Genomic DNA, 25,122 nt, shown 5'->3' on the forward strand with positions numbered 1-25,122 from the left:
CAAGTGACAGCTAGTAAGCGCCACAAACAAATTTAATTTCACATTATTTGTATTTCTTTGGGTGGTGCAGATCTCAAAATCTCAAAACTATCTTCATAAGCGTAAGCTAATTAGAAAATATTATTTAAGTTTGTATTTAGTTGAACTGATCTTTATCCTTCTCTGGTTTGTTGCAGCACATCACTCTCCAAACAGGCTAAATGAAATGGTAACAATAATTTTGCAAACTGCTGGACTCAGGATTAAAATACATTAACATAGCTCTAATCTCTACAACATAGCTCTACACAGAGAAATGTTTGAGTTTAACAGGCGGGTGTTTGCACTTTTATGGGCTCCACTGGACTTGGTTGTCCACGGCTTTCATTGGTGTCACTGTGTGCCGTAAAGTTTTATTACAAAGCCTTATTTCCCAAAGGAAATAAAACAACGTTTATTAGAGGCCTGTGTTGAACATTTCATAAGGGCAGCCAACAAAGCAGCAAACTGCCCACCTGCTAGTTTGTGAATGAAGACTGCACTGACAAAACAGGCAATGGCCAGGAGGAGGTTAGAGAGGAAACAATGAGCAACGAGAGCCGTCCATACCTGAGCCTATAGACTGAATATCACAAGGAGGGAGTCCAGCTGAAATGTGAAATGAAAAGGGAAAGAAAAAGTGGGAAAAAGAGAAAGAAAAGAGGGGAGGAGAGCGAAGCGAAGCATTGAGGCAAACAGTGTAGAGGGGTTGGTAGAGGGGTGGGGGGTGGTGGAGAGGGTAAAAGGCAGGTTTGATCAGGGAAGCTGGTTCGAATCAGTGACCAGGAATTCCCAAAACAAAACCAATGATCTCCCAAAAACAAATCAGGGGATACTTGACAGTAACAAGCATGAAAACAAAAAAACCTTTTTGATTTCCTTTCTTTCATGGGAGAAAATAAAACCAACAAAATCAAAGCACAGTCCAGTCAGGGTGAACCCTGCAGAAAAACTGAAAACGTCTGAGTGGTTAGATGACTTTGTACAGCCCCCAACAGCTGCTGAGTGCTCTGTCTGTCAGGTAGGGAGGCTGTCAGGGCCTTTCAGGTCCACTGATGGAGGACAAGCTTCCCTGTCTATGCAGAGCAGCATTAAACTAATAGGAAAGCAAGCACGTGTGTGAAGCAGCTGCTACAGGATGTACCTGGTTTTAAAAGCTTAAACACACGCTCAAACAGAATTCACCTCCAGCTGCTGCTGGGTTAAACTCTTGTCATGGTTATCTTAGAAGCTTTTATTGTTATTACTTTGTGTGACATAAAAGATAGAACAGATAGAGGATGTTTCATTGCCCTTGTGATTTTTGATATCCTTAAGTAACCAGAAATGCATGGCTCATGTATAAAAAAATATAAAACTCTTCGTATGCAATAGATTTCAGTTTTTGAAAGGATACAAGGCTTTAGTATGGCAGCAACAATTTCTTATTCTTTAGATCTTCTGTAGTTCAGTCAAGATCTATTAGAGCTGAGACTCTAGTCTGTGATCTTATCTGTGACAATAACAAGGAAGCTAATCTATTTCTGTGTTCAGGTGTCTGCTAGAGAACAGATTATATCATTTTCTTCTTTGTTTAAAGGAGTAAAAATCACATAAAATAGTCTCACATACAACATAATTTCAGTGTAAGAGGATTCCCAATTGCAAAAAGTCTTGACTTAACTAGAGTTTGTTTACACAAGCTGTAAAAGGTTTTGTTGCTGGTTGAGAAATTTAGTTTAATTAAAATATTTCTCAAAGTTCTTTTTGGTTGATTTGTGAATTTAACTTTGTTTTTTGTTGTCTGTTATGTAAAAAGTGTGGTGCCAGAAGTTTTAATGTCATTACAAATATTAGTCATATGATGGCAGCACTGAGGAGAATGTGGTTATTCTGTCAAGACACTACCAATTGCAAGCTTGTTATTTCTGTGTTTTTCTGTGTGGAGATATCACATCATATTAATAATTGGTAAATAAGCACATGTCTTGTCAGAATAGGCATGACTAAACATAGTAGATGTCATGGACATTTTGAGAAGTAATGTTGGTGTACAAAAAACTCTAACAATGCAGTTTTATTCTGTTACTAACAAATTGGTACAGGACAGTTTTGTGATCTCTGGGAATATCACATTGAGTTATTGTGACTGATTTACAATGTATGCAAAGTTAGTGTATTCTTAGGTTATTTTGTGGATCTACGTTTGAACAGTGTGTAATCATGTGGTTTGTGTCCATAGCCCCACTACTGTACTTTTGTTGTGTATTTCTGTTGCTGTTTTTAGTTTATTTTTGTTTTATTTTCTTAAAGCTGCTATAATCCTAGTTATAGTGTCCAGGGTGTAAATTAATTTTCCAAAGTTACAGACTTGAGTCTTGGCTCTTTTCCTTTTTTAACTTTGTCTGCCTGGGATAATTTAGCCAAATATGGAATTGACTAACAAAGATCGAAGGAATATATGGACGAATTCTGTTTGAGCGTCTTTTTCCTTAAACATATAGAATCATCCAAATAAGGAGGAAGATTAAATTTTGCTTAACATACTCTCAGAAGTCTGCATGATCAGGGTCTTGCTGTACTGGCCCACTCCACTGGCATTAAAGGCCTTCACTCGGGACTTGTATGTGCTGTTGAAGTGAAGCCCATCCACTGTGCAGATGGTCTCAGTCCCCACGTAAACTTCCTGTAAAGACACATTGCTTCCTGTTAAACTGGCACATACATCAAGTGCGTTAATATGACACCAAACACACTCACTCTTGGTTTCTAACCAAGCCTGCTCCGCTTCAGAAGGAGTGTCCCATTTGGATTTGGCGGTGAACGTAATAAGCGAGACTGTGAGTTTGTACAACTGAGCGTGGGTGAGGCAGCCCACTCTCGAGTATAAATAGACATGGGGACACAACTCGCCAGGCTCAGCATGGAGCTGCGTTGGCGGACCTCACTGAGTCAGAGAGTAGACGAGGAAGCGAAAACTTCCCTCGCAATTTGTTTGCCAACGTGTAGCATGGAGACCAGGTATGGTATAAAATCATCCGAGTTAAAATTAAAATGACACACGCACAGATTAGGTGGCAGATTGTACAGACAAAAACAGCCATTTGACATTTAGAACTCACAAAAACTTTATTACAAAGATAAATTAAATAAACAGTAACATATACATTTAACAAATGGGCTCTTGCATGTTGTTTCTGATGTAGGTTAATAGAGAATATGGAAATAAAATGTCTGCAAGCTGTAACCCAACTTGGCATTGACTGCCTACCAATTAGCAGTTAGCGGATACAGTTAGTGAATCTGTTGGCAGATTGGATGTAAATGATCACCCTCTTATGGAACAGTTGTAATTAGGACAAAGGGATGAAGGCTCGTATAAACACACAATTACAGAACACAGAATGAAGATTTCAGACAGCTGGTTTTAGTACAGGAGAACAGGCTGACTTAAGGTCAAGGCTGCTTTTCCTAAAATTAAAACAGAGGATGCCGCTACAAACAGCTGTTGGGGTGTTAGTGTTTCACTGGTACGCTTCACTCGGGCGACTTTAAAATGTTTGGTGTATTGTTCCTGTTAAAGCCTTAAATTCTGAGCAGTTGTATAACTTACTTAACACCTAATTACTAATGACAAGCAGGTGAGAAGGAGGACCGGATGGAGCATATTAAACATTAGAAGTACTTTGATACACCAACACTGGTTGTACTTGTGCTCTGTTAGTGGAAAATGTGGAATAGTGATAATTTTAGTTACGAGCTGAAGAGCTTTAAAACACTTTAAAATACTGCACAGATCTCAGAGACTGATTCATATGCGAGCCAACAGAACTACTACAACTAGATGGAGGAAGCTGCTCTTTTCAGGTTTCAGGAGTCAGATAACAATATCCTGTGCCACTGTACTGAAGGACGGTTCAGGAGGTATAAGTTGCTGCAATAACAAAGCAGGGGCCTCAGTGTATAGAGAAGTGGGGAGGGTCTTATGGAGATGGATTACATGGTGAACCTATGTAAGGGCATGAACATCGCTTTGATGCAGGATCCTGCAGGTTCAATGGACCCACCAGCTGCATTACAGACCCTTTTCTTCTGACGACGTGTCGTTCTATCCCATGCTAAAGTGAATCACGTGACCTGCTCATGCCACTCAGAGGTGAGACGTATGGCTATCACACTTTGACTCGAGGGATTTCAGCAACAGAGCACTGCTTTCACATTCTTCTGGCAGAGCTGGTGTCCTTACTGGCACTAAATGAATGAGTCTTTGTTAAACTAGAGGGGGGGAGTGTTCTGTAAAGGTGAAATATTACTCTAAGTGGTCTTGTTTTTCACTTTTACAAGTATAAGTCATGTTTAGAGCCATCTATTAAGCAAATGGCTGCAGAAAAGAACCTACCCTGAATGGCCCTCCGTTTCCATCGTCCAGCTCCAGGATGTATCCGTCCACAGCGATGGTGGAGAGTGGTGGCTGTTTCCAAGACAACGTGGCGCTGTTGTTCTGAGTGCAGCATTCCTCCAGCTGGAGCATCGGAGCAGCTGGGACTGAGGAGGGGAAAAAACCAGGCCAGGTTACAGCATGCTGAGGTATGAAGACACATGCACGTGCATATACACACCTTCCTCTCATCTGGGTCTGAGCCTGCAGTGCAGGAGGACCTGTTCAATATTTATTGTTTTAAACTTTTCACCATGAATTTATGAATTCATAATACATCAATCAAAGGGATATGAATACCAACACATCAAACTTATTTGCCTTTTTGAGCAATTTATAGAATATTTAAGTAAACACCTCCAGTAGCTCTGTAGTATCGGACCATATAATTATACACTACACACATCCGTAATAACAGCATGCTCTCACACACAAACACACTGATTGAGAAATAATTTGTGTTTACCAGGAAAATAATCTGTAATTTTTAAAGAGGTCATATGCAAGAACAAGTTTAAATCGTGACTTTACACTCAAGGGATTGGTGCCACAGAAAAACGAGGACGTTCCCTTGCAGAGAAGAACATTAGTGTGCTTTTCAATGAGACACCATGTACAGGAATAGCAAAGTGAATTAGGTTTTAACATTCATGTTTCACAAGTTCCAATTTGTACAGTTTCACTCTAAACTAATCATTAAGTACTGCAAACATGCCAGAAATAAATGAGGACTTTATCAGAACAGAGGTCAACTTAGCGGGTTCTGCCTTTGCTGTACCTGGCATCCCTCCTTCTATAAATCCCCCAGGTGTCCGTTCCTGTTATCGTCTCTCTTTTACCTTTCATCTGAACAAAGTCCAGCTGGTGGATCGTCTGCAGCAGAGGTCCACTGTCCAGGGTGAGGTCAAAGTCACTGGTCATTCTTGGGGTGAGGGTTCCCTTCCCCCACTGACCCTCGGTCATGTGGACCCTCCGGATCAAGGCATCAGAGATCTGAGAGCAGCACAGGACAAAATTATGCACATTAAATTTTTGTTAATCATTATTGTTCTTATATACATGAGCAAGACGCCCCTTTGTCCTACTGTATATTATTAAGAGCATGCAATTTCTGTGAAACATTCATGGAAAGAATCATTATCAAACCCTAGAAACAGCAAACCTGAAGTTCCATTATAACTATTTAATCATAATAAGTATAATCATTTTGCAACTATGACTTTTTAAATAATTTAAATTAAAAATTTTAACTCTGCTGCACAAGTTAATACCTAAATACCACTGTCACTTATTCCTTATGCATAAAAATATGATAATATCTAGGTAATTACAAGATAATGTTGGTGTAATATTTTAGTAATAGCAATGTAAGAGGGTTATTACATTGATAATAAAAATGTTTGATGTATTAAAATAGTTAAAAACTAAAAGTAATAACCAGGTAATAGCTTGGTACAGGCAATGGCTATAACTAGGTAATAGTAGGCTAAAGCCACATGGGAAATAATGTGGAAACCAAACTCTAAAAGCTTGAAACAGACCTGGTATTTCTTCTGTAATAACCATGAAATAAAGTTGCAAACTGAAAATGCAAGTGGCCTTTCTGATGTTTGTTCTACGACTGGATGTAAAAGAGACTTGTTTAGTAATGATTTTTACCTGAAGAAAACCGCTGGGGTCATTCTCCTTGATGACCTCCAGACAGTACTCCATCAGCCCCGTGGTCTGACGCAGTTTCACCGTACAGTGTGAGATTTGATCCCGAACAACCTGGAACAGAGTTGGAAAAAAGGAAAAGTAGAGTTAAAAGAGGAGAAGAAGAAGAGTAAGTGAAGAGCGAATCGAGTGTAATAAACTGTAATAACAACAAGTGTAAGGAAGATTATCATATGTTAATCATCAACGTTTTTCTGTAAGTGTGTGGAGTATATATTAGAGAATAGAAGAGCGAAAGGATAAAGAGAGACTGGACATGCAGATAAATAATAAAGTGAGAGTAAAGAAGGAGGAAGCAGATACACAAAAGCAAAAACTGATGAAAGAAACAACAAAAACTGGCAACCGTGTAGAGGAGTGAAGACATAAAGGGTCAAAGATAAAGAAAGATGAGAGTGGAGGGAGGAGGGAGGCTGGCAAGCACAGATTAAACCAGGTTGTTAATGGATGATGAGAAGCTGAATGAGAGGAATAGGGGGAATACCAATAATGTGATTAGCATCAGGATTGTCAAAGTGATTGATCAAGTAATTTTTCCTGTGGACACTCAGACACAGATTGAGGGAGGAGAAGCCGCCTGCAGGGATCACCAGCAACCGACTCTGTTGTTGACGTTAACGGAAAGAAAGTGACATTTTGTTTTCACACGGAGGCCGTGTGAACAGTCGTGAGCATCACGGGTTACATCAGAGATGAGGGTGACACAAAGCTGCCCTCTGATGGTTTTTCTGGCTGATCTGAAGACATGGAAATTCTCCTGTTTGCATCTTTGCAGTATATGAGATGTTTGATTGATTTGATTGGATATTTGATAGATACACAGTTACGTGGGAGATTCCCTCTCTTTCACTGACACTACTGATGTCCACAGAGCCTCCCTGCAACTGTATGAAATCAATGGAGGCGCTGGACCGATGGTTGCTAGGTAACAGAAACTTCACTGCTGTTATCCGAGGGGCTCCAAGGCTGAGTGCAGAGGAAAAGCCTTTCTGCAGCTGCTGAGAGACTGACACGCAGCACACATGAAGATGTTGTTGAGTGTTGTTCCACTCACAAAAGACTTTTTATGTGATTCAGCTGGTTGGTGCCAATTAGCTGAACCTTCTCAGGTGTAATCAGTGCAGGAAAATAATATCCAAATATTATAAGAAGTACGTAAATCATGACTGGCCAGGCCGCCATCACAGAAAGTGGATGTAACTTACATTAGAAAATATAATCTGTCACATTAAAACACAGCACAGTACATTTTAAACACAACTTCAGGGTCGTAATCTACCCAGTTACTTTAGGCTCACAGTAACTGGGTATAAATGATTTAGCAAATCCTCTATTACAGTAGTTGACAAATTGCTCATAGTGCATTTCATGCACTCTATCATTTTCTAAGCTCTTTCCCCAGAAACAACATTATTGTCAAGACTGACTTGTTTGGATGGCGGCACGATGTAAAAATGAAGAACGCTTGTTAAACTACCTGAACACCTTAAAAAAGATCAGCTGAGGTTGAAATGTTGCTCACATTATAAATTATGGAAGGTTACTGTGCAGGTATTTATATCTTTTATGCACATGTAGCTCATTACCATGACCAGTAGCTAGAAAAAATAAAAATTACAACAATTTAGGAGGGAAGAAGCATAAAATATAATGTGATCAGCTACATTACAGGACTGTTGGATTTAACAAGTCAGAATATTGTTGCCTCTGCTGCTTTGATGTTAATCATTCTCTTTAAATTAGTCTCTTGAAAGCACTCAAACAGCCTTTTACAGTGATGCAGTTTATGTAGATAATATATGCCATTAAAGCCGCAGAGAAAAGTCAGATTGTGTTTATTTATTTATTCAGTGGAAAACAACTGATGCTTTCCAGCGAATAATACAAATACCTTAAAAGAATTTCGCTATGAGTCTCTTCTGCTTCAGCTTTTGACTCATGTGCTCTCACCTGCTGCAAACACCAGAAGAGGGAGATTTAAGCAAAGTCTGCAGAAAGGTCAGTCGTGATTAGTCAAAATTACAGAATGGAGAATCCCATTAGTTCTGACCCTTTCCCCGCTGCTAAAATATCTGCACTTTTGCATCCTACTGAAATATACAGTCAATAGTGACTGAATACTTACTAAACCTGAACTTACATGAGCCAAAGACACAAATTCTCGTTGGTTCCCACCAAAGCAAACACATAAGAAGTCTGACTGCACTCAAGAAGATTGAATATTAACCATAATCTCAACATTTTCAACTAAATTAATATTTACAGAGATGCGACTAATCATATTCTAATTACTCCCCTCTTGTGGTGCTGTCAGTCAGTCAGAGGGCCGTATTTAACCTTTCTTCCCATACAGTGAGAGGAGATTTCACTCCAGCTCTCATGATCCAGTCTTTTCTGAGTTTCTGTGGCTCAGGGCCAAACCATTCCTGCTGTGTCAAGCTTGTAACATCCACACCCCTGCAGTGGCCTGGCGGGGCTCCAAGAAGAAGAGTTTCTCACTGCCATCACTGTCACAATGTCGCTGCTACGTACGCAATCACTGAAATCACAAGTATCTTCACATCTTGTCCTCTCCCTGGTCCCTTCCTCTCAGATTTGACACTCACTGCTACTTATTGAGCAGCTTCTCTCAGCATCCCAGTCATCTTTCCTGAAATCCGCTTTAAATCAGCTTCTGTATAAGATATAAAAGCTGCCACCGGCAATACCGACATTCCAGATGATCGGCGGATAATCAGCACAGGGAAGATTCATTCATCTGAATTTAGACAGAGAATGAAGGGACAGCAGCAGCTCGTGGTGGGTGGAAGTGGAGGAAATGAAGAAAGTTCACGGGAAATGTGAGAAAAATTGATCAAAACAACAAAAGAGAGCGAGAGGAGATAGAGACAGAGAGATGAGTGACATAAACAACAAGCTGGGCAGCAGTGGAGGGCAGAGCCAGCTGAATAAATGCGATGCAGCTTCTGCAGCGCAAGAAAACAAGCTTCGTGCAGAAACAAACCGTCCTCCGAATTGCTGTCACTGAACAAAGCATTCAACACTGCTGCTAAAATAAAGAAAAAACCCGAACAGTATAAACAATTCCTCACATCATTCACAACACGGAGGTTTTCTGGTTCTCTTCAGGAGCAAAAAAATAAAACATTCATCAAAGCTGCGGAAGTCGGGTAGTGTATTTAAATATTTAAACTGTATATGATTCTACACATAAGACACTATGGAGAAAGTTCAAATACCTTGCTAGCCGAGTCTGCATTGAAAGGTTTAGAGCTTCTCTGAAGTGTTTGAAAGCTATGAGAGCCGATAGAGCAAACCTGCAGCCGTGCAGCTTAACAATGTGCTGAGACTCAAAGTAAAGCTGTGTAAAGCTGAACGGAGCTGAGATTTAGTTGTAAAGACTTAAACTACTTTAAAACAATAAGTTAAAAGATGCCACAAAGCTCTATAGAGCATAATAAAAAGGAGCTTTAAAGACATTTAAACAGCTAAAAAGAGACTGATATTATCCAGTATCTCATCAGCTGCACATGCTGGTCTGCAAAACCTGCTGCTGCCTCTGTGTGAAATAAATTACCTCCTTCTATCAGATTCTGTCGTACAGTAATTATTAGGCCACTGCAGCAAGATACTGTCGCTGCAGTCTCCTAACCTGTTGCAGTACAGAGTTAGATTTATAACAGTTTGACATTTTGAAGGGGTGTGAGGGGGGTGGAGAGAAGACTGAAGGAAGTTAAAAACACAAGATGGAAGGATGCTAAAGGATGAAAGAAAGATTAACAAAGGGATTAGAAATGTCTTCTACTCTAGAAGGCTGCAGGGATGGTCAGAGAAAGTGACATGTGCCACTCACGCTCACGCTGCAAGGATCAAGACGCTGCCGGCAACGCATGAATGTATCTGTTAAACCGGCCGACAACGAGAAAATACAACAGAAAGATAAGGTTCACTTCCTAGAAGTAACTTAACTTACTAGATACTAGAATTAGTATTTATGATATTTTGAATGGATAAAGATGTTTAACAATGTAAATCTGAGAAATTTAGAACAATTCTTCACATTAAAGAAGCTGAAATCAGATAATTTTTCAAATAAAGATGAAAAAATGTCCTAGTTAGTGTCACATTTCTAGCAGATTAAAAAATTAATCTTGAATCTTGTTGATGGGGCTGTTGAACGCCCACAATAAAGCTCAACTATAGTAGTGAACGGTATACAGATACTTCAGCAGCAGTTTGAATCTTTCATGTTCATCCTACAATAATCCACTGCAGCAGATCCCGTGGGTTTTGCTGTTCACTGTGAGAAAATTAATCATTCTCTATTTGCCTCCAGTTTTCCTTCTATTTCCTGAGTTCATCCCTGTGCCACTGTACCGTCCAAACTGTTCCTCTTGTTCAAGAGCTTGAAAGTGACGAGGACTTTGGGGAGCAGGGATCCCCTGGAGCAAAACAGTTATTCAGATGATTAGGAGCCGACGGGGAGAACAGCAAATCACTACAGCGGAAATAAAAATAGTGCAAGTGTGGCTGCACTCATTAAACGACCCAGGCGTGGTGTCCAGGGGACGAAGTATCCACTTGCTAACTTTGCATTGAGCGGAAGAAGACGCAGACTGACTTACTTTCTCATTCACTTTGTGTTGTTCTAATCAGCCCTCAGAAGAATCCCTTCATCCGTTTGCAGCAGAGTCTGTGAGATCAGATCTCCCAGATGAAATACAGTGAAAGGGACTGACAGCCGACGCATGCATTTGATCATATTTAATACATTCTTCATGTTATATAAAAGGACTATACTTCTATTTTATGTTTTAGTTTGAAAACAGTTTGCTGAGATACTGAATGTAGGAATTATCACAGTAAATTTAATTACATTTATCTTTTTATCAAAGTTTAGCTTGAGAGGCTGGAACACTCTCATTGTGAATTCAAGTGCTTCTGGAAAACATCAGCATCTGAGAGTCTGCTACAGAACTTGGCACGAAATGTCAAAAGTCACATTTCTTCCATGCTAACAGAGGGTCTTCTGTGCCAGTCACAAAAAAATTGGATATCAAAGCTCCTGATATGCTGTCAGCTTTGGTTTTGTTCGTCTGTGGTGGCACCGTTTGAACTAGGCCTTCATAAAATCCTGTCTACGAAACAGCCGCTGTTTTGTTTGTGTTTGTTAGAGACAGAAAAAGTGAAGGAGTTTTTGTTGCTCAGTCTGATCCCTCTCATCCTCTGCCATCTTTAAACACGTGGGTCAGTCCGTGTGAGGTGCAGAGAAAAACTCAGCCTGACTCATGTTATGAAGGACTTCTTTTCGCCTACAGAGCTTCAGACAAGATACATCCCAGTCGCCATGGTGACAGGGCTGTGGCGTCAGCGGCCAGGACCAGGGAAGAGCAGCGGGAAGCTCCACGGGAGATGCCAAGTCAGCTGCTGCAGCCTCGGTTTAAATTGGTTTCCTCTGCCTCTTTATGGTTTTTATGGTGAGTTTCGCCAGACTGAATCAGCACAATTAATCAGGGCACTTCATTACTTTTTTAATTGGACACACGTAAAATGCATTGCTGGCATTTTGCTTCATGCACCAATCTGCTTTTCATATGCAAATAATTCCTATCCGAGAAGCTACATCTGGAAAGTACACAAAGGACTACACTGACATCAGGAGTGCACCGGAATAGAAATGTACCTCATTCAATTACGGCTGACGGATGACCTCTGTCACTGAGCCACATGCTTATAAAGGACAACCCACCCCCCTAACTGTACATCAGTTAGTAGGGATTCACCCCAGAAAATAAAATGTCTCCACCGATCCTTTCTTTTTTCACCTTCAGCTTCACCTGATATCTATCTAAGTGAGCTGCACTGGTCCAGGAGCAAATGAGAAATAAAAAGTATGTGAAACAGAGAAGTTTCTATGAGCAGCAGTGAGATGGAAAGATTCACATACGAGATCAACGCTGAGGATCTGTCAACTTCCTACATTAACATTCAGTGAACAACACTTGAAGGAACCAATCTGTTGGCCTACAGCAGGGATGAAATCTGCACAGAGCTGCATTAAAATTCCTCTGTCTGGTGTGACTGTGCCCGGTGCATGTCTGTCCTGAAGAAACATCAATCATTGACCGAGCACGTTTTGCATTTGAGTTTCAGCAATGTCTCCTGCTGCTGTGGAACACTGCAGTTTCAGAACCTGCACCACCAACAAGCAATAAAAGTAAACAGACAGTTCAGCTGCTGCTTATTTATTTTGAGAACCTTCAATCTGCTAAAAGTGATTCACAAGCCTCATGCATGAGGAGTTTAACATTTAAATAGCTCATAAAGTGTACATGTGCATCTGCATGTACTGTATATATGCATGCGTCAGTGTATGCTCACATGTTGCCATGCACAGGCTGTGTTTCTCAAACCACCTACACGTGTGAAACCTTGATTCTACAGAGCGTCCAAGCATGAAATTGGATGCTGTACAGCGCAAATGTATCTCTCCCTCCTCCTCATCCTCTCCCGTCGACGCCATCTCTCAGTTCCGTCCCTTCTTCAATGTGTTGCAGATGGTTTTAAAGACAAATGCGACACTACATGCTGCTGAAATAGCTGGAATTGGGTTTCAGTTCTTATGAATTTGATTAAATTTTAGTGACAAAAATGTGCTTGGTTAATAAATATTACATTTTACGGCATCACTAGATTAATTTTTGCCGTCCAGACAGGAAATGGTTTCTGTTCATGATGCTACTGCCAGTACGAGACTGATATTTTTATTTTAGAGTTTACAGTTTTTCACTTTAGTTTGCAGACTTAATAAATAACCATCTGACAATTTCCCATTTTGTTCAGAAAGCACTTAAGTAAGTGACTCAGGGGTATGTGTCATCGTGCCACCTCACCTTCAGCTTGTGTTCGTGCTCTTTGTTTACTCGACTCAGCAGCTGGGCCTTACGTCGATTCAGGGCGTCAATGAGAGCATCACACTGGGCCACCAAACACGCTTCGAACTCCACCCCGTTTTCCTGCAGGATAAACACACACAGAGACGGGATAAATCAGAGGACTGGCAGATAGTAAAGACTTCTTAGTGATAGAAAACATATAGGGAATTACCATAGAGTCATAGAAACCATTAGGTATGAATTTAACAATATGTAGAGATAAACTTTAGAGAACATGGAGTCTTAAAGGGAAAGTTTTGTTATAATATATTTAAATGAGATTAATCAGTTGGATCATGTGCGTAGTGGGCAGGAAAAGTCATCATGAACAATCAGCACAATGGGATGACTAAGTACTGTGTGCACAATTATGACGAGTGTTAAGTATTTTCGACCATGCCAAACTTCCTCTTCACCTCCTCTCCTCTAAACACTGCAGTGTTTCTCATGTCTCAGGGTCGGCTGCAAGCGTCATCTCACTGTGACGAGAGCATTTAAATCCACCTTCCTCCTCTAATCAGCGATCACAGCTTTGTCTCCGCACACAGCAGAAGGTTATGAGCATCTAAATCGCTACCACATCAAGTCAATATCTTAACTAATTACTTCTGATGTTTAGTTTTATTGTTAATTTAAATCTGTCATACAGTAATAGTAATTGTGGTTGAACAATGAATGCTAATGCTAATATTCACACTTGAACTAATACAATAAGTCTTTGTGTCTCTGTGGGTCACCAGACCTCCTGTGGTGAACAGTCTGGGATCTAATGCGGGGATAAGAGTTTGCCGACAAAGACCAATTTGGTGTTTACTGGTATTTAAGCATCTTGTGTAGTTTAATGCTGGTAGCAATCATGAAAACCAGACATGTTGTGCATGTTTGTTCATGTTAAACTACCTGGATGTGCTGCACCATGTTTCTCAGCTGGACCAGGAACTCCTTGGCTTCAGTAGCTCGGTCTGACAGGCCGTTGAGAGCTTGGGACAGCTGGCCCTGTAGACAGCACAGTAAGGACATTAGCGACACAGAGGAAGCACAGTTATATAGATTTTCAGTCTATTCAAATAACATCACATCACATTAATCATCATTCACATTTGGCAGCCAGTTATTCCTCCTGTCCTTCTCCCACACTGGTACCAGTATGCAGGAGTGTGGTTTGAACGACATAAAACCAGATTCCTCCTCTTAGCAGTGCTTCATATCATTTAAACTGGGGGGAGATGGAGGATTACTGTGTGTAAGTTTAGTGTTTGTATTTTTTAACACCTGACTTAAATCTTCCTTAATTCCAGAAGCCTGTAATATGCAGAAAAGAAAAGTCTTCCCAAGGATATTAATCAGATAAGACAAATACAGAGTGTGCTCGTAGGGCCTGTGAGCTATGTGAGAGTTCAACATATGTGGTGTAACTTAGTCCATTTCTAAGTTTTGTACAGTGGCCAGTGTGAAAACAAAGCTGCTTTATAGCTGCTGAGAAAACTGACATTTGATTTTCACCCCTGAGACAAAATGCACTCAGCCTCCTCTTCTTCAGCCTTGTTCTCACACACAAAATGACATTTCCAGCTAAAACTAAGATGATTTATGTATAATACAGTGCAGCACTTGACTGTTGCATGGTTTTATTATTGGATTATAGCTCCTGGGCATATGGAGCTGAGCATGTTGTGTGTGTGTGATGGGAAAATGCCATTGCTTTGTGCAGTGTTCATGTATGTGAAGCCGGGTTGTGTGAACAGGGAGGTGATGGAGCGAGAGGAGGCAGCCTGACCCTGTGGGAACCTCATTTGGTTGAGTGAACAACCGTCAACTTGGGGACCATATTGTCTTTCGGGAGAAAAAGAGGGTTTGGGGCGTTACCTACGCAGAAACAAAAAATTACTTTGACTCCGGAAGAGAGAAACAAAAACCAACAAATAGCTGATACAGTGGAAAATGCTACGAAAACAACCCATCACACACACTTCTCTTCTCTGTGTCAACTCTGCTCCCGTCATCTGACATCAGTTGGTCACATGGGACTCTGTCTGCGGGGGCCAATGGCTGACCTCTGACCTCGGCGTTTGGGAAACAATGACAGCTGCCACTAACATGAGTCCACTGCACCGAGGGACGGGCCGAGCCAGCAGCAGCTGAGCAAAGACCGAAGCTTCCTCTTTGTTAACTTGGGAATCATATTTCAAACTCTCAAGAGACCTGCATGAATGAAAAGACATGAAAGTGTACGTTTTCTCCCATGTTGCTTTGTTAGTCACAGGATATGAGAACTCCTCGTAGATTTAAAGATTGTTAGGATAGCTGAACATCGTGACTGGAAACCAGGAAGAAGTTTTGTTTTCCAGCTGCAGTTGTTTCTTAACTTTAAGACACGACTTTAACTGCACTAAGCTGCTGCCATCACTTTATGATCCTGCCTTTCACTCGGCCCGTTCAAAACTCTCAGTCAGACTCCGGTGGTTTCATTACAGATCAGTCAGGTCATTTCCACCTGCCCTTTCAGCTGTTCTAAAATAGAATCCATCTTCTCTCAGTTCTCTCATTTCCCTCTCCGTGATACAGTGATGGACATTGAAGGAGCTCCTGCCTCTGCTTTGGATAACAGTCAGCGTGCGTTCAGTGACAGAACAGATGAAAGGCTCTTGATTGTCTGGAGGCGTTTTTTTTCTGCAGTGTCTGCTTGACAGCCTGCAGAGTTCAGTCCTCGAAACCAGGTCAAAACATGCCATGAAAGTGGAGCCGCTTTTATTTCTGCACAGCTTACGGCTTCTTCCTGCTCTGTGAAGACCACAGTGTCATGGCCGGCAGGTCGGCATATGGAAAGACAGACTTTGGTGACAACTGGTTTGAGAAACATGAGACCAAAGCTTCACAGTTTGAGCTCCAGACTGTTACCAAATTAAAAGACTGTTTTATTTTTGTCCCAGAAAGATGGACCTGCTAACAATTACAGTAAAGCTTAATGTAGATCACACACATTACTTAACCCATCATACATTTTCTATTGTTTCCAGGTAGCGAGATTCTGCTGTTACAGAGAATGGTCAGTTGTCATCGGTTGTCAACATCATCAGACTTTTATGTCAATTCACTTCTAGACTGATGAGAACTATTAGTAATAACTTTTCATGCATGATATTTACATCTCATTTTACTTGGACTGGCATTTTCATTTCTTATCACAGGAATAGATTTCACGCTATGATTCATCCTCTTGTAATTTTAGCTTTGGCTGATACACCTTCAGACTTTTTATTAATGATTCTCCACTTATATTAAAGCAATGCAGCTTCACACTGGGCTCCGGGTATAAAACGCATCTCGTTCGTGGACAGTTGAGATAAAAGCATCATCAACATCAGGGTGATAAAGAGATTGTTTGGAGTGAGCTTCAGATGGTTTGTTGAGGTAGTGGAGGGTTTAGGATGTCCCTAATCATGTCTGTAATTAAACCGAGTGGAACCACGTGCATGGTATGAATATTTAACCAGCAGCTCCAGGGCCATTCTGTGCGTTTTATTTTCTCTCACCATCCGAGTGAACTAACCAATCTGTCACAGAAAAGCACGGATGTCAGAGAGGCGTCAGAGCCAATTTGGATTAAAGCCCCCAATAGGAAGTGGGAAGTGCAAGGACAAGAGGAGGTAGGTGTAATGTCACTGCTGAGCTCTTAAAGCTGCAGCAAAGAAAGAGTACTTCTCTTCAAGCTAAATTAGTCCACAAAGTGTTCCCTCACTGCCATGGTAAAGGTAGCGTTTGAGTGGCAATAACCAACTTTCCTGCTCTTTCTCAGAGCTTCGGGTTCAGCTCTTGGTCTGCTCTTCTTTAGACAGCCTCTTTAGTCTCATTTATTTCACTGTGTAATACACAGATATTTGGTTGCACACTGTAAACAGACATAAACTTGGGGGTAAGGTCAAGTTCTGGTGAAGGGAAACACCAAACAAACACTTGCACTGAGGCCCTATGATGAAAGACAGCGAAATGAATGCCATCTTGCCCAGCTTGATTACTGATTGTGTTTCCTCTTACAGCATCAGCAAACAGAGACTCCAACATGAAAGGTTGCGGTTGTTTACGCACACGCTGCCACAGCCCTCAGAGAATACATTTCGAAACATGACGCGGACGACTTCATGATATTTATTTGTCTCGGGAACCTCTCTGTTGTTAAAAATTAAACTTTTACATCTTCCAAACACGGTGGAAGAGTTAAGACTCATCCGGAGTGTAATACTCCTCCGTGTTTAACAAGATCCCATATGAAACCATCGTCCTCAAGCAGAACCTAAGTGGCTAGTGCATTATTCATCGCTTATATCTACCGTCATCAATAATGCACAAGAAGTTGTTAACTATCCACACAAAAAGTGAAGAAACCCAGATAATAATAGTGAGAACTTTGCAAAGTTGGCACAGTTTCTTCATGTGAAGTGATCTGGAGAGGGTCCCATCTCCTGCAAATAATCAAGTTGCCTTTACCTGTTTGTCTAGTTTGATGATGTCATATATAAAAGAGAAATCAAGAATCAAGTTGAAGGAATGAGTGAATCAGTAGGTTCTTCTTTCACTGACGTTTCTGCAGATCCATGGATTTAATATTTCATTGCTTCACGTTGACTGCAAAACTTTATTTGCTACAGTTTTCAGCTTCTAATCTGAATGTTTTCTCCTTCAGCTTCATTCTCTAAATGAACTGAAGAAAACAGGCACCACTTCATCCTGTTTAAGACAAACTGCAACTTTTTCTAAGTTATTTAAAGCTTCCATATAAACACAGTCAGTAACTGAATACATACGGGTGAGTAAGTTGAGCAGGTTATCAGATAATGGCACCTGCTGCGTGCTCGCAGCTGTTGGTATTGTAGCTGGTAGTTTCATGACCAGAGGGATGGAGTGCACCTACAGAGCACCTGGAAACATCTGTTATTCAAGGATAACTGTATAAAAATCACCTCTAATTAGTAGTAGTGAGTTATTTGCAGCCTAATTTAAACTGCATTTAGTAAGATAATCAAAATGTTAAATACCTACAAGCCGATCAGTGTTCTACTGGTTCTGACTTAGTTCTTTGATTTCTCTTTTGTTTTGATTCTAAATAAAAGGTCAAATGTAGTTTTAAGGTTGTTTCTTCTTTTTTCTGGGAACACTCAGCTTGGATTAAGTCCAGTTTGCTTGATTTGGATTCTGTAAGTTCTTGCTTGATGAAGATAATAAGAGGAGGATAATTACATCAGTGCCTCTTCAAAACAACGACATTGATGATGGTTAAAATGGGGTCACTGCAGACTTTAACCTGTCCTCAGCCTCATGCCCACATTTCAGGTTGAGCTCACTTCTCTTACGTAACTAGTGTCCTCATTTAATGTGGGATGACTGAGTTGGGGCAGCCAGATATAACACAACATAATAAATGATTCTGTTTTAAAACGAAGCAAAACTCCTGAACGTTTGACAACATGTTTCAGCTGAGACTCGACAGAAACAGAAAAACTTTCTCCTTCTTTCATACTCGGGGCCACAGTGGAAATTTGGCACAGTGGAGTTTTGAGTGAATTTATCTGTCTCCAGTTCCAGGCCTCGAGCAAGTTGAAATATTCAGTTGTTTCTGGGTGTTGCCATCCGAGAGACGTTCCATAAAAATACGTCAAAACAAAAATTCCTTCAGTGCAAACGCCAGTGTTTTGGACATCCAATATTTTGATGATTTTCTTGTCAGATTTGACTCATTTAACCTAATGATGACACATCCTGCTTCATTTTGTTTCCCTTTGTTTCATCTTCTTGTCTTTGGGCATTCTGGGTCATCCTGTCGCTCTCATTTTCTTGTTCTTTATCTCCGTCTTTCACAAACATTTACTCAGCTTATCTCTTTACGTGGCAGCTCAAGGGGTAAATATCACCAGTGGCATCAACCTAAATGGTTTTGAGACATCCAAACCCCCCCCGACTGTGAAATTTAATTCTCTATAGACTTCAGTCATGCCTTTTGTCCTGCTTCTCACCCTCATATCAGTGAATCACAGTATGCTGTCAGGAACAATCGGGCAACCGTGTCTTTTATCTGCACAGAATCACTCATTGCAAAGACAACACACTTAAAGATTTAGTCCACGGTATCACCACAGGCCGCTGGGTCTTTATCGATTTGACATTAACAATGTAGGACTCAGGAGAGGAGTACAGGTGGAAATCCAGGACACAAAAGAAAAAGCCGAGAACACCATATTTATACCTTGATATCATGAAGCAGAGCTGAAGGATAAAGCACGACGGCAATATTAGTATCCAGATATTTAGCGATAAATAAAATTTCTCAAATGACTGATGACGTTTAGTTGTTACACAACTACACATTTTTTAAATAAGTAAATTGTATGAATTTAATTTCTGTACATTGCAAGTTTGCACGTGGTCCACTAAAATACGATGTTTTAAAGGTACAGTCATGGTTGATTACTTTTGTATGTTTTCATAATACAGCTCCCAGAGTTCGGTTTGAAATGATCACCGGCGTCTTCACTACTGGGGGCAGGAAAAAGTATATAGTCAAAAAATATGTTATGGGTTGCAAGAAAAGTGAAAGTCGGGGGTCGGTCAGCATCTGCTGGCCTCGTTTCTGCACCATGTGCCTGATTGATTGATTAGAAGTAGGTATAAACTGCATGTGGTCACTAGAGAGGTGTGAAAATAGTGCGTAAACACTGCCAAGTGCTGCTTTCTTAACAGTTTATATATCTGCAGTCCCAGGTCTTCCACCACCCGCTGTTATGGTTTAAGCTTGGTGTGGAACATTAAATTGACAAAGTGCAATCTATGAAGCAAAACACGAGCTGAACACAAAGTTTCCCAGTATTGTTACTATAAATCACTGTAATTTGTTTTTGGGACAGTTTCCTGCATGTCTTTAGCTGGATGTTCTTGTTGCTGTGGAGCCACGCAGTAGGCGACTCAATAGATCGACAGAGAAAGACGGGCGTCCTGTAACTCATCCAGAAACAAGTGAGCTGCTGCGGACAACATCAGCCTCAAGACCGAGATGAGGCTTTTAATATTCGTTCCAGTACCTGCTTGTCTGTCCTCATTAGCCTGGATTTTGGGGCATCTTGGATGAGAGCTTGCAGAGCATCCATCTGTGTTAACTCAGTCAGGGTATGCTGCCTCTCTGTTTATGTCGAGAGCCTTAGAAGTGAAAAATTCTTTAAATTACTTGTGAGTTTCTCCAATTATTCACTTCTACCACCGTCTTCTGTTTGCATTCAAGGCTTAAAGGAACATTTTCAGGGAAGTTTGGGTTAAAATCTTCTCTGCTCCCATTGATTTAACCCCCTTAACATGGCAAGAGGGCAACTTACAAATTTTCAGCTACAATCTGCTGCTTATTTTCTGCACACCTACACATCATTTTGTGCTTAAGCTTCCATCTGATTAAACACCTTTAACTGCCACTAAATAGCATGAAGCGACAGAGCATGACCTAAACTGCATTCGGGGTCTTTAGGACCACTCACTCTTATTTAGAGATTTAATTTGTGTTTTTAGAAACACAATTCACTGAGATTAACATAGACATCCTGTCACCACATAAAACCTTCTGACACATATCAGAAGAGGCAGGCAAGAGCTGGATTATGTCTTTGCTTGTCTTTCGTGACTGAAACAGACTTTGGAGACATGAAATTGATTACATTATGGTCACGTAATCTAGAAGAGACCAGCTGAGAGGTCGAGGGAGGAGACGCGTGAGCAAATAGCAGAGAAGAAGCATGAAGAGTGGCAGTAATGATCCGAGAAATCATTTTAGTACACGCAGACACACGTGTACCATAGAAGAAGGAGGGGAACAGTGAACGCATCTGGGATGGATTTCTTTTGGGGTCCGGTATCTTGGAGACCTCTGCTGCAAAACATCAAAAGGGATTTGGTGCCATGGTGGCAGGTGGTTCAACTCCTCCTCCATAAAGAGAGAAATGTTTCACAAAGATAGAAAGAGTTTCATCCCTACATGCGAACATACACATGATGATGGAACAGATTAAAAACCTCGACGAAAACTGGAGATGCAAAAAAGAAGAGATCTTATTAAATGATAAAACCATAGGAGGGGGCGCTGCCAAATTCCCAGCTCTGAAATGTAAATGTTGCAGGTGTGGGTTTAAGATATGTCGCTAAGAAACAAGGTTCAGGTATCTAAGTGTATTACTTCTTGCATCGACGTGAGACAGCAGAGCTGAATAATGCAACAGCCCAGTCACAACAGCACAGATCAAACAGCTTTAATCTGTTTGAGCTTGAGTTGTTTATGTGTACATGTTTTTTTTCTGTGCGAGCTTAGAATGAACATGGATTAATGTGGTCTTTTAGCTCATTGTTTCGGTTTTACAGCATATACTGTAAAGAGCAAGGCATTTCAAAAAGGACTTTCTGGAGACCAAAAAGAAGCTGCAAGGACAGTGGATACTGGACTAAAATGTCTGGCTGGTGACCAAACAGGTATCGGGGAAACCAGGGACGCCACTTTGGCTGAGGTTCAACACTGTGTGGATTATGCATTACTACAAATGATGCATGATAATCTTCCCGGTTTTCTTAACAATGCTCGTCCAACTTGGCACATTTGGGCAGGATATGTAATACAGTCAATCTTTTCCCTGAAGAACTGTGTGAGGAACACCCTGAAGCTCTGAAAGATGCCCATTCCCAGTGCTGCCAGCTCCGAGCCCTCATCCATCTGTTAGAGCTCTGTAGGCAGCAGCTTCACATGACAGGTCAGAAATAAGCAGGTGCCAAAAAACGGGGTCAGAAGCTGTAAATTGGCATCAGTATCCCCAGCACCATCAAACCGAGTTCTAAAAATACTCCTTCAGCTGATATTTTTCCACATTAAATCCAAGAAAGATGAAACAGAAAAGGCCAGCAACTGTTCAAGTGATGAGAATGTGATGCGAGTCACAGTGGAGTCACTCCCTCTGATTTTTCCATCTTTCCAAATCTACTTTGCAATTGCCCGATGTATCTGAGGTGACACTATCACACCATCATCAAGAAGAGATGGAGGTCTGTTAAATGGCTGTTTTGGAGACTGATAAGATGAACTTGAGCTGTAAATATCAAGGAGAGCTTATCTGCACTGGTATGGAGGCAGCAGTGCACGTGTGTTAGAGACAGATTTGCACTTTTTTAGAAAACAGGACACTCACTACACATCACTGTATGTGTGGGAATGTGTGTGGGTGGGTGCATGTGAGTGAGAGAGTATAAAAGAGTGTCTATATGTGGCTCCACATCCTCCCTCTTCACTGGAAGCTCGAGTGTGGAGGTGAGGGGTTGCTGGTGCAGAGGCGTAGATATAAACTCAGCTCTGCCTCTCAGGCCCACAACAACTCCAAAATAGCATCTCACTCCTCTTGCTGGCCTGCATCTGTTCCTCACTGCTGGCTCTTATTAAAGCATAACTCAAATAACAGACGTGCTTAATGATCTCTGGGGGCCAGTGAGCAGTCACAGCGGGGAGGGCAGCGAAACATATATGGAGTGAAGGAATTCTCTGAATGGAAGCTCATGAGACAAATGGTTAAGCTGGAATCCTGCAAATGAATGTTATCATTTAAAGTAGAGGAGCAAATATGGTGCAAGCAGACTCCTGTTGATATAGGAGATCTCCTGTTGGCTGTTCACCCGTGAACAGAATTTCAAACAGAGCCTCCTGACAGCTTTGCGCACCAAAGACAGCGGAGTTCCCACTTGGGAGACGTGCGTATTTTCCCTATTTGCCTCTGGAAGCTGACTGAAATGTAAGCTGGAGGTGTGTCAGAGAGGGATATTCATCCACGTAACGAACTGTGCATTTGAAAGCAACCATTTAAATCTGATGCGACAGAAGAAACATATCCACAGAGCTGCGTATCCGCTGGTTGCTAAGCGGAGTTGACAAGATATAGCGCATAATATTTTCAAGGCAGACTTGTTGCTCAGCTCAGACGATGACGAATCATTGCGAATAAAATCGACACAGACACACAAATATATGCACAGAGACACAATCTGTAGCAGGGAAATAATATTTAGCACGTACCTTGTGCAGTTTCCACATTGCGCCCAAAGCTTTGACTTCATGCGTGCCGTGTTTTCCTTCCTCTAAACACTGATAACAAACCGGCGTCTTGCACTGCACACAGTACATGCTTAGATTCTCCAGTTCGTGCTCTGTGCAAGTGGAGATTTTGCGGGGACTGGCGCGGCGACTTATCCGCCCCTGCGCTGGAGGTACCAGGCGATGCTTGGCGAGGGGACCGCGGGGAGGATGGCACCGGAGGCGGCACGGGTCGCAGTAGAAGACGTCGCACTGCTCGCACATCACGGTGGCCTCCTTCGGACTCTTCTCACAGAGTTGGCACTTCAGAGCGGCCGCTTTACTCTGCTGATACCTGTCTACAACCCCCTCCAGCACCCGGTTCTTGGGGAATCCGCGGAGCCCCCGGTCGTCCAGGATGAGGCTGCGGTGGCACTGCGGGCAAGTAATGCAGGAGTTGCGGGGGATCGGGGGTAAGGACCCGGGCTGCGGTAGCAGGTGCTGCGGCGGTGGATGCTGGGGGACTGTCGGGGGGAAAACCCGCACCCCATTAGGAGATTTTTGGCAAGGGGTGGTCGGAGCACTCACAAAGCCCCCGTATGAACCGTACCCACTGTCCGCCTCACTGTACAAACTCATTTTATCCAAATCCAGGTAATCATAATCAGAGACGCCGGATCCGGAAGCTCGGCTGCTCTGTGGAGACTCAGCATCGGGGGTCTGCACAAGAATATTCCGAGCACAAGCCAGACAAATGTTGTGGGAGCACGGCAGAATGATGGGCTCCCGGTAAAAAGAGCCGCACACAGGGCATTTTAACTCCTCTTCCATTTCATCCATGGCTGATACCGTGAGATTCACCTGAGCCGACACCAACAGGAGAAGTCAGCGCTGAGCTGAGGCTGATTAGTCTGCTGCTCCGCTTGTGCGTAAAACGGAGATCCTGCCGAGCTGCGCCGCGATTACCGCAAGAGCAACCTTGACCGAAGGCTGAACAAGTGAGACGACGCTTTCCTCTCCACCAATACGCAGAGAGCTGCGGCTCCCAGTGGTTATTATTGGACAACAAGTGGGAGCCAAACAACCATTGGACGACTGAGCTGTCAGCGTGGAGAGAGACGCACAACAGCAGACACAGTGTTTGAAGAACATATAATACCACTGTAATGTTCAGAGGATTATCAAGACAGCATTGAAAGTCTGACAGATTTATTTTATATGATTTTCCGAAGACAATCAAAGAGAATATTGTTTTAGAAGAAGCTTATTTAGTATTTACTATAGGATTTAGTTAATAGACAAAAATATAAATGTGTTTATTCAGACTCCAAACAGTTAAAATGATAACACTCTTGTGTTGAGTCCTCAAGATGATGATATGATGCTAATGATAATGTGACTTTTGATGTTTGTTGACAATGTTTATTTGATGAATGATTTATAAAAATTGTCATTAGTGGTGATTTAAAGGAACAATTACTTCATATTATCACCACACTCCTGTCAAATACATTAAGTCATGTACAAAATGTTGTTGCCACATCCCTCTGGACCTGTGTACTCTCAGTTTCTTGTGAATGACAGCAGAGGAATGTCTTTACCTTGGTTCATAGCTGCTGCTCAGTATAAACCTGCAGCATCTGGCTTGTTAGTTATTTGAAAAGTTTCTCCTCACAGCTGCCGAGGGAGCAGAGATCGCTGTGGAGGAGACTGACGACATGGAGACTGGCACTCGGTGAGATAAGATGAAGCAGCAGCTCTTCACTGCACTCAGAAGAGATTTCTCTTCAGTACCCAGACTCTCGCTGTTGCTGTGTCCAAATACCTCAGATATCTCGGAGGCATCCATGGCAACGTGAGCTCGCAGTTCAAGTGAGGCTGTTGATGGGGAAATTAAATGAAATAATCCCATTTAACGGAACGACTGTTTCTCACATCCACAACGTGAGGCCACTCCGTGT

At 41.7% G+C, this 25,122-nt stretch overlaps 1 protein-coding gene across 2 annotated transcripts in view; it reads right to left on the reverse strand.

Annotated features, from left to right (window-relative positions):
- trim9 (tripartite motif containing 9) overlaps positions 1 to 24,073 on the reverse strand; it is a 28,022-nt gene extending 3,949 nt beyond the window's left edge. Inside the window, exons 1-8 of one of the 2 annotated variants that reach the window (XM_026339408.1) lie at positions 23,165 to 24,073; positions 13,987 to 14,082; positions 13,045 to 13,167; positions 6,095 to 6,205; positions 5,275 to 5,428; positions 4,397 to 4,542; positions 2,545 to 2,683; positions 589 to 627 (exon numbers count right to left, since the gene is read on the reverse strand). In XM_026339408.1, coding sequence (XP_026195193.1) covers positions 589 to 627; positions 2,545 to 2,683; positions 4,397 to 4,542; positions 5,275 to 5,428; positions 6,095 to 6,205; positions 13,045 to 13,167; positions 13,987 to 14,082; positions 23,165 to 24,001 — 1,645 coding nt within the window. In that variant the 5' untranslated portion in view covers positions 24,002 to 24,073. The remainder of the gene's footprint in view (positions 1 to 588; positions 628 to 2,544; positions 2,684 to 4,396; positions 4,543 to 5,274; positions 5,429 to 6,094; positions 6,206 to 13,044; positions 13,168 to 13,986; positions 14,083 to 23,164) is intronic. The other variant, XM_026339409.1, reaches the window with a different exon arrangement.
- Positions 24,074 to 25,122: the final 1,049 nt, after the last annotated feature.

Source organism: Anabas testudineus, chromosome 22, assembly GCF_900324465.2.
Source record: "Anabas testudineus chromosome 22, fAnaTes1.2, whole genome shotgun sequence".
NCBI classification, from domain to species: domain Eukaryota; kingdom Metazoa; phylum Chordata; class Actinopteri; order Anabantiformes; family Anabantidae; genus Anabas; species Anabas testudineus.